Source organism: Acomys russatus, chromosome 22 (assembly GCF_903995435.1).
Source record: "Acomys russatus chromosome 22, mAcoRus1.1, whole genome shotgun sequence".
Taxonomy (NCBI): domain Eukaryota; kingdom Metazoa; phylum Chordata; class Mammalia; order Rodentia; family Muridae; genus Acomys; species Acomys russatus.
In genome coordinates, this window is record NC_067158.1 from 28,691,550 (window position 1) to 28,701,511 (window position 9,962).

A 9,962-nucleotide genomic window follows, 5' to 3' on the forward strand; every position below is an offset into this window, starting at 1 on the left:
CATCAAAGCCTGCATCCATTGAGTCTCATTTGAATACAAGTCAGTTCGCTTGAAGCAGTCCTGGAAAGTTACAGCAAACAGATGGACAGAAGTACTGTTTGTTAAGCAAAGAAACAGACCAATATTACATATCCCTGCCAGCAGAGACCTGCTTGAATAAACCACACCACAGCTGCACAAGGAGAGAGCATGCAAGATTTTAAAGGGATGAGGCCAGTTGGTTTGTCTGAAAACATCGCCAGGATTTTCTATTCAGTTACCAAACAGGATGTGACACTTTCCGTGTAGCAGATTTTTAGGTGTCTGTACACATATACATCCTGATCCATGTGAGGAAAAAAAAATGGTAGGTAAGAACCAGTCAGGGCCAAGGATGAAGGGTTTATTTAGGTCCCAGCAGACAAGAGCCTGTGAGGGAATAGCTATAAAATGCCCACCTTATAAGAATTCAGATAGAATCTGGGTAAACAGTAGTGAGGCCATTTGCTTGCCTATGCTGAGCTAATGTGGAAAGTCTTAGGTGACCTCACGCAAGCGCATGGTCCCTGGTCCCCAGCCCCTCTCCTTGCTGTCAGCTCCGACACTTGGTCCTTCCTAGCAGGGACTGAGGCCCTCAGGAGGGCACTTGTGCTACATGCTGGGTGCTGGGTGTCAGACGCCAGCCTCCCACCAGGAACCGAATCCACGTTGTTAGTCTGCCCCAAGAAGTAACAGTAGCCAGTGTTTGTTGAGTAATGCCTCAGTACCATGCCTAGGTAGGTGCCCTGTATCAGTGAGGCCTCATTATGGCCCTCATCTTGGGGTGAACAGTCACTGTACCCCACTGCACAGAAGACATTAAGCAGGGAGAACAAGTGATTTACAGGTCACAGGAGGCAGCTGAGGCAGGACTATGTCTGGCTCAGGGACCCAAGTTTCATACTAGAGTGTGTCTCTGTGGCTTCATGTTAGGGATCAGGGACAGCTGTTCCCCAACACCCCATACCCACACAGGGAAAGATGACAGCAGACCAGCACTCCATACTCTCCCCTAACTTATCCCATAATGCTCAGTCACAAGCATGCTTCTCTTTTCAGCTTGAGGAGCTCTGGGAACAGCAGCAAGAAGCACGCCTGGCCACTAGTCCCCTGAAGGTAACATACTGCCACATCACCATTTCATATGTACTGCCTAGTATTTCAGGAACATACCCAAGAGTGCCAGGGTCAGGTGCCACCCAGATCCCCACATGAACAGTGTTCCACATGTCTTCTTCATCTGGCTTGTCACATGTGAGAGCAACCCAAATGGCACGTGTCCTGGCCCTACACGTGGTGCCCCACTTTCTCCTCGGTGCAGCCTGGGAGATAGGCGTGGAGGCTGCCACTTGGTGCACATATTGCCTCCCTCCCCATTCTCTTCTCATCTTTTCTACTGCCTTTTTCTTCTTTCCTTCCCTTTGCTTTTATTTTCCCTCTTTCTGTCTCTCCCACTTTCCCATTATTGCATTCACTCCTGAACACATGCTTCCTTAGGAAGGCCCCTACCTATCTCTATCTATCTGTATGTCTGTCTATCTATCTATCTATCTATCTATCTATCTATCTATCTATCTAATTTCAGACACACCTGTTTCCTGCCTTCTCCTCTGGACTCTGTTTTTTTTTTTTTTTTCAGCTGTTACATCAGAAATATGAACCAATTCCTCTACCATAGTTCTCATCTGCCTGAGCCTCACCTTTGTGTTGGTCAATGAGTCTCGACCTCCCTTATTGCTGCGACCCTTTGATATACTTCCTCATGTTGGGGCGCCCCACCCCCAGCCATAAGCTTATTTTGTTACTACTTCATAACTATGGTTTTGCTACCATTGTGAATCATAATGTAAAACATCTGTGTTTTCCAATGGTCGTAGGTGACCCCTGTGAAAAAGTTGTCCGACTCCCTCAAAGGGGTCACGACCCACAGGTTGAGAACCACTGGCGTTGATAAAATGGAAACTTTGAGAATTCTCACTGGGACTCTAGGGAGCCATCTGGGACACCTTAGACAGGACAGTGCAAGGAGCCCTGTAAAGTCAGGACCACGAGTTTGCTCTTTCTCTAAGTTTGTGCTTTGACAAAAATCCCTCTCATCTAAAAGAGGACCCCAGTGCTCTGTGTGTTGGCAGTGTGAAGTCAAATGAAAAAGAGGGGCTCTGCCAGGAGGATCCAGGCTCCCCTCAAGGTGCATTGTATGGACTGGCAAGTTGAGGTGTGGAGAGGAGCTTAGACACAGTACTGGGCCTTCATAGAGCCTGCGTCTGTATTCTTGCCTCCCTACTGCTGTGAGCTTGGAGCCTATTAGGAGGGTAGCATGCAGCCCCAAGGTCCTAGTTTTGTGGTGATGGAATCATGCTGGGAATGGGGCACTACACTGGTCCCCAGCTTGGCATACACCATGAGCCTTATTTTCCAGGCCAAGCTGGCTTCCCTGGTCCACAAGTGCCAGGAGAGGAACCGCCTGATTGAGCACCTACTGCAGGAGCTGCCGAGACACGGGCCCAAGAACCACCTGCTCTCCGAGCTGGTGCAGAACGTGCTTGACGACGAGGCACTGGCTGAATATACCACCACCTTCCTGACCCCAGGAGCCCCGGAGGTAAGTTGCCATAGACAACCCTGTCCCTGCTTGTAGGGACCATGGATGGGCCCAGCCCAGGCCACCTGCCTCCCTGTGATGTCTTGGTTACTGACCCATCCCTCACACCTTCTGGTTCCTTCTCTAGGTAGCACCTGCAATCTGTGTGCTGTGAAGAATGCTGGGGATCCTTTGCCTCTGAATTGCTTATGACCCTATGCAGGGGAACAGACACAAATGTGTCACATAAGCATCGTCACATTGTGTCCCCAGACATTCTTGTTACCCATACTTCATGAACTCTGAATGCATAGCTAGGATGCTTGGTCCACTGGGAGGCTCCCGTCCAGCCTCTGAGGTTCCAAGTGCCTGTCAACATCAACTGGTCTAAATCCAATGGCCACACCCCTCCACACCCTCTGTTCTCCACTGCATCTGGGCATGCATGTTATAGCAAGCACACAGGGGATTCCTTCTATGTTGTTGAAGGCATTTGTTGATACCTCTCTGTGAGGCCAGAGCCTCTCCCCAACTGACTGCCTCCCTATTGTCTGACACAGAATCTGCCCAGGGAAACACTTCTTAAAACACAAGATCATGAACCAACTGGATAAATAGCTAGGAGGGTAGAGTGCTTGCCTGGCATGGAGGAGACCCTGGGTGCTAAGCCCAGCACCATACTCATACAAAGATAATCAACCCTGTGTGTGTGTGTGTGTGTATGTGTGTGTGTGTGTATGAATCTTCTCTGCTGAAGGTCAACAAAAGAAGAAACAGAGGGGGCTCAGACCAGGCTGAGGTGTGATATGGCCCTGAGTCTCGGAGCTTTGTTCTCTGACAATAGGAACTGCATAGTCTGTTCAGTATAGCTGTTGAGAAGCCAAAACGAGACAAGCTGTCTCCTGTGGGCAAGAGGCTCAGGGGTCCAGGGTCACATCTCCACTTTACCACTCTCTAGCCCTTTGACCTATGAGGGGAGTCTTACATGTTCTCCTGACTGTGTGTAGGCAATGTTCCGAGTGCTTGTTGCAAACTAGTAGATTGTCTATTATGCCACAAGAACGGTACAATCCTCCCCTATTCAGATGACAAAAATGAGGCTCCGAGAGGGTCTTTACCTGTCCGAAGACCTGCATCCTTTGGAGCTTTCTAGTTTAACCCGTTTCCATGCTAAGCGAATTGCCTAAGTGGTGCCTACTTAAGCAATGGCCACTGAAGGCATGGGTAGGTGGGAAGTAGTTGATAGTCACAGCTGGGGTCTGGCACCCACTGAGACAGTCCTTCTTGTCACCAGAAAGGCAGCCTTGGATGTGTGAGTTTGTCCTAGTATAAGAACTAAAAACTACTGTGATGTATTGAGAAGGCTAAGAATATTCCACAAGTGCTCTTCCTGCCTCCTGGGCCAATCCTGAGAGCAGGCACACAGGAGGTGTGGCTGGACTGAAGTTTGTGGTGTTTGCACTGGCTTCATCAGCTTGCAGGGCTGGGAGGGTATGGAGTGCTGGTGCAGAAGCCCCGGCAACTGCAAAGAGACAAGTCCCCTAAGAGTGTGACTAGGCTGGGGTCTGAGAGTCTGGTTATGCATGACGTAGCCCTCTGTTCCTCCAGCACTGTGTTCTGAGCTAGCAATGAGGACCCTGGTGGCCAAGTAGTGGCTGGAGAGGGACACTGAGCTCTTCAGTGGTAGTGGTGGCAGCTCTTCCCGCTGGTGGCTGAACTTGAAGCTGGTCCGGAGCACTTGGTTTTATGGACACTGGCTGCTGCTTCAGGGAACACAGATGGGAGTCCTGATGGAGGCCTTTGGGCTTTGGCTGACAGCTGAGAGGGCTGCCCGGTGGCTGAGGAGTTGCTGATGGGCTTGCACTAGGCTGTGCACAGTGTCAGGCTGGCAAGCAGGGAGATGGTGTGTCTCTGACAGAAGCCTTCTGGAACCATCCCTGAAGAATCCATACCCTGAGGTGCCCATCAGCCCTTCCTTGGAAACAGACAATATGGAAATGGGAAATATGGTCCCACTCAGACAGGTCATTTGTGTTTTATATCTGCTAATGAACCTGTCTGGCCCTCCATGCTGTCACTCCACAGATGAATTCACTCCATCTTCCCACATCTCCCTTCTTGAAGGAGGCTTCTAATAGGCTAAGAGCTCTTAAGGCCTTGGGCAAGGTGTGGAGATTGCTTGACACCTTCCCTTCCCAAAAGAGGGTGTGGCCTGACACTCTCCTACTTTCCATCATTGCATGGGTGGAGTCTCCCATCTCCTACCCTTTTTGGGATTTGGGAGAAGGATGGAGCCCTTCCTTAGTCAGCCCTTCTCTCCAGGACAGGGCTTTGGGTCCCAGCCCAGTGTACCTGCACTGTTGGTACCTGCCATCACCTCTCCTCTCTTGTGTGTAGCTTCTATTGTTTATGGTTATCTTCTAGCAGGGCCCCTTCCTCCAGCTCAGGTGCTGTGGTGTGGTCATGGTGGGTATCAGCTCAGCCAGCTTTCACCGTGGCTATGAGTGGGAGTTCAAGGTCTTGATATTTCCCAGGCTTTAGGTGCAAGTGAGGAGAGGGCAAGGCAGACTTGCCACTCCTAAATTTACTTCATCCTTCTAGCTCATCTCTGGGCCTGGCTCGGGGAGATCGACAGCCACTCTGTGTCCTTTCCTATCCTCCCCTAGCCTGGCTTACATCTCCTGGATTTTGGTTGGACTTACATCAAGACATTCATAAGTAAAACTAAGTTTCTCTTAAATTTTGTATGTGGCTATGTTATCCCCATGATCTTGGAAGCCTGGATACCAAAGAAGGCTGGGGCTCATCCCAGAGGTAGCCTGCTTAAAGTGTCATATACTCCTGATAGCCTGGCCCAGACTCTGGCCTAGAGTCTTCTCAGCAGAGGGAATGGTGGTCCCAGCCCACAGCTCCTGAGCCTCCTGCTGTTTCTGGGATGTGCTTCTGTGTAGGCATGGTCACCTGTACATGAAGGTGCCCTGATTCCAAAGAACATGATGTTAGGCCCTCACCTCTCTAAGATCCCTGTCTTTTGCATCAGTAGGGCTCCCTGTTTCCCACGAGGCTCTTTGAAGGTCAAGTGATGTCTCATGTCAGGAGCTCAGTATGACACCCATTACAGACTCTGTGGTAGTTACTTTATGTTGCTATGATAGACTACCTCAACAAAAGAAGACAAAGGGAAGGGTTTATTTTGGCTCACAGTTCCACAGTGGTAGAGTCTATCATGAAGGCGAAGGCATAGCAACGTCACAGTGGCAATAGCTGGAAGCTGGCTGATGACATTCTCATCCACACACAGGAAGGAGAGAGAAAGAGCAAGAAGCAGGGCGAGCCTGTAAAACCTCAAAGCCTGGCCCCAAGTGACATTCATCCCTCATCAAGGCTCCATAACCTTCCCAAACAGTCCCACCAATAGGCTCAAATGCATGAGCCAATGGGAGACAGCTTTCTTTCAGAGCATGATAGGCATCCAGTAGTGGCCTGTCTAACCACACTGAGGTTTCAACTTCTTGGGAAAGCCAGAGCCTTGGCAGTGCTCACCACAAAGACACCGGGGCACGCACAGGCAGCTGCCTTGAATTGTAGAAGGGAGAAGGCTAGCTGAGAGCAAACAAGCAAAGATACATTTATTCTCTTTGCTCACAACTGCGGGTGTCATGTTACTAGCTTCTTGAGTTACCGCCTTGACTTCCCTAAACTGATGAACTGTAATTTGGCATTTTAAGATGAAATACTCCGCCCCCCCTCATGTTGCTTTTTCTTAAGGAATTTGTCACAGCAACCACAATGAAATCAGGACCGGAGCATCTATCTACCAACACTTAAGCACAGCAGGAGGGCAGGCACCATCGCACCTAGAGCACAAGGTTCCTAAAAGGTGGGGTGGAGTAGGTTGTGACCAGAGGACACCTAGCCTTTAGTGACTAGTCACTGTCTCATCTCTGCCAGTCCATCCTGGAGTCCATCACAGAGCCCAGTTGTCACATAGGTCGTGGTCAGGGCAAATAACATGCAAGTGGCCGAACTATGTTAGGAGAAATCTGGAAAGATGATACAGGGGCTGGGTCATTTGAATTAGGTCTTGGGGTTCACACAGAGGTTTCCCAGTGAAGGAAAGAGAGTAGAGCTTCCAGGTAGGATGATAGGCTGTGATGGTACCCGGAGCATCATGATGAAGATGGAGGTGAAGAGATTCACAGGGTTACTACACACAGGGCCCTCCCCAACTGAACACCCCTAAAGAATGCAGGGTCCTGACTGCAGCATGCCTTGAAGATCTAGTAGGTAGCTTCTTTTTCACCAACAGGGCTGCTGGGTTGAGTCTGAGTTCTTGAGGCTGCCCTCCTGCCCACAGATGGAACTGATCATCACAGTAGTGCATTGGGTAGACTCAAGGTCTCCTCATCACCCAGGTGATAAATCAGCAGCCCCGGATACCCTAACTGCCCTTAAATTTTCTCATAATGTATTTTTGAAGAGACATGTGTTGCTATCTCTGCATAAGGGTTGAATCTGAGTGAAGAAATTTAATGGTGCCTGGTGTGTGGTACCCTTGAGCAGACCTGGCCTGGGTCACCAGTAAGGTGGCTGAGGAGGGAATGTGGGAGACACATCATCACACCCGCCTTCCAGTGAGGATGAATTCAGCTGCACAGGGTGGCAAGCTCCATTCTGTTCCTCTTGGGGACATTTTCACCTTGCTGTACACAGTATACCCACTGAGATGTCCTTTCTTCCAGACAGCCTACCACCTGGATGTGAGCTCCAAGGGGACAGCAGCTGGAGGAGGAGGTCAGTACACCTGCCAGACACATCTCTTTGTCTTCAGCAAAAGCCAGGGCCGGGTGGGACGGGTGTAAACTGCTGAATGTTGAGCTTGTGCCATTAAGGGGACTGCCTATTTCCCCTTCTCTTTCTGCCACTAAGCCCTGCCTTACCACTTCATAGTGTTGGGACACACTGGGGAAAAAAGAAGAAGAGCCTCAAAGTCCTCAGTTCCTTATTTCATTATGAACCATTATGTACATGCCCCAACCCTGGACATTCATCTCATATAAGTAATTTCCATATAATATTAGGACTAAGCTCAGGGGACAGTTGTGTTCACCACACCCTTCAGTGTTGTGATTTAACCCCTGTCCTCTGCAGAATGCAAAGGTGGCTGAGAATGCCACGCTGCAGGGAAATGTGATGATATTTCACTAAATTCAAAGACAGCAGGACACGGAGCGTTCGATGCTGTCAGCTGTGTCACGCATGTGCATCCATATGTGATCAGCAATGCAGGCCAAGAGATGAGCTAAGTTCTAACTAGCTGTGGCTACTCAGGACAAGGACTAGATCCTGTTCTTGCCAGCCCTGTGATCTTGGATGAGTTCATCGGCCTCTCTCTCTGACCTGCAGGCCATTTTCAAAATGAGGATACTATGATGTTCTGTGCAGGGCCTGGCACATAGCAGGGGATCAGTGCATGAGAAGAAAACGCTTCTCGTGTGGATGGGGTTGCCATCTGCATCTTCACTGCTGCCCCTCCTAGCATGAATGGGCAGCTGTTTCTACAGCTGGAGAGCTGAGAATTCTAGCTGGCCCCACTCAGCCACTGGATTTCTAGCATTTTGCCTTCTCCTGGAGCTCAGCCTTCTCAGGAAATGCTTGTGATGAGTGGGGCTGTTTGCATCAGGTTTCTGGAAGCTGCTTGGCACCCCCTGCAGGGGGTGCATATAAGATGAGGGAGCCAGCAGAGGGAACACAGAGGGTAGCTCCTCCCTGGAGGGCCTACCAGCTAGCACTTGGGAGACAGGCAGTGGTCTGGAATGCTCCAGGACCATGATGATGTCATTACTATGTGTGGGACTCAGAGAACTCAAAGGCACCAAGAAAGTCTCTGTCACAGGGATGGCCACCTGGGACAATCTGTGGATAGCAAGAGAGTGGAGACATTATGACAAGAGTTTGGCACCTGTTGCTTTTAAAGATGGATGCCCAGCCTGAGGCCTGATTGAGGATTCTTTCTTCCAGCTCAGGAGTATCTGCTTAATTCGGAAACAGACAGTGTCCTTCAAAACCTGTGGGGTGTGGAGTCCTGGTCCCTTCCAAGCCCTGAGTGGACATTGCAGACGGCTTCTCCTGGTTCCCCGAGGGTAAGCACACACCTTCACCTCGCTGCTGAAATATTGCTTTGATTGAAAGTGGAATACATTCTCAGATAGCGCGCGCGTGCACAACACACACACACACACACACACACACACACACACACACAAACGCGCACACACACACACACACACACACACGCACGCATATACACATGGACACGTGACAGCCCTGATAAAACCCATCAGGTTAAGCACTACAATGTAAGCCAGTGTCTGTTACCTGCTTTTCAGTCTTTGTTTCTGGTGAAGCCTTGTGCTGTGTTGTCTTATTTGTCTGGCCTCATGTGTGGAAACCCGGGCCCTGACCTGAGGCTCTGCTGATGATCCCTGCCCCAGTGAGGACTTCCTTTGCTCTGACAGGTTGCCCTGGCCAGCACCTTCCCCTTCCAGGGCTGATTGAAAGACAACGCAACTAAGGCAGCTCTGCCTGACACCCGGCTCACGCTCACTTCTGGGAACGAACCCTCCAGGGTCCTCAAAGTCCTCTCCCATGGTTCCTGGTGCCCCACAGGCTAGGAGATCCCTGTTCAGTATCTCACCCTCACAGACCACCACCGAGGGGAAAAACACAGACACCCCACTGGACTGCATGGTGGACTCCTCCCACCCCACCCTCCTTGCTGTCAGTGTCAGTCCCACAAAGCTCCTCAGCCTTGGTCCTTTGCAGATCCTAGCTGATGAATATATTTTCTCCACATATTTTGCCTAGATTGTCTAGTTGTTTTTACTATGAAGCAGCTGAAAAGGTTATCATTAGATGCACTACACTGGCTGCAGACAAACCATTTAACTTATTAAATATGGGGCCTGGCTGACCTGAGTTCAAACCTCAGCCCTGACCTTGTTAAGTCTGTGTGATGCTGGGCAAGCCTTTCATCTGTTTGTGCGTTAGTCTGCTTCTGTATAAAATAGGAGTGGCACTGCCTGAATCAGTCATGAGAGTGAAAGCCAGCGTGGCAGCACCGTGTGTTTGCAGGGAACCCACAAAACAATGGAAGAGCGGAGAACATTCTCTCCCTCTGAATCTCAGCCTAAGATTTGCTCTTTTCTATCTTGACTTTTATGACGTCTCATTTACCTCCACATTTATATTATGTTTCTATATTAAGCATGAAGAGGATGCATTTGCATGTCAGGGTTTTGGGGCGATTTGGCGACCCATGTGTCTATGACGTATTTGTTTCCAGTGCAGAGCTGGCTGTGCT

General features: G+C 49.9%; 1 protein-coding gene across 1 annotated transcript in view; it reads left to right on the top strand.

The window, feature by feature from the left end:
- Window positions 1–9,153, top strand: part of C22H4orf50 (chromosome 22 C4orf50 homolog) — a 42,229-nt gene extending 33,076 nt beyond the window's left edge. The window contains exons 8-12 of the mRNA XM_051164993.1: window positions 1,078–1,134; window positions 2,438–2,620; window positions 7,342–7,393; window positions 8,621–8,742; window positions 9,118–9,153. Coding sequence (XP_051020950.1) covers window positions 1,078–1,134; window positions 2,438–2,620; window positions 7,342–7,393; window positions 8,621–8,742; window positions 9,118–9,153 — 450 coding nt within the window. The remainder of the gene's footprint in view (window positions 1–1,077; window positions 1,135–2,437; window positions 2,621–7,341; window positions 7,394–8,620; window positions 8,743–9,117) is intronic.
- The last annotated feature ends 809 nt before the right edge of the window (window positions 9,154–9,962 follow it).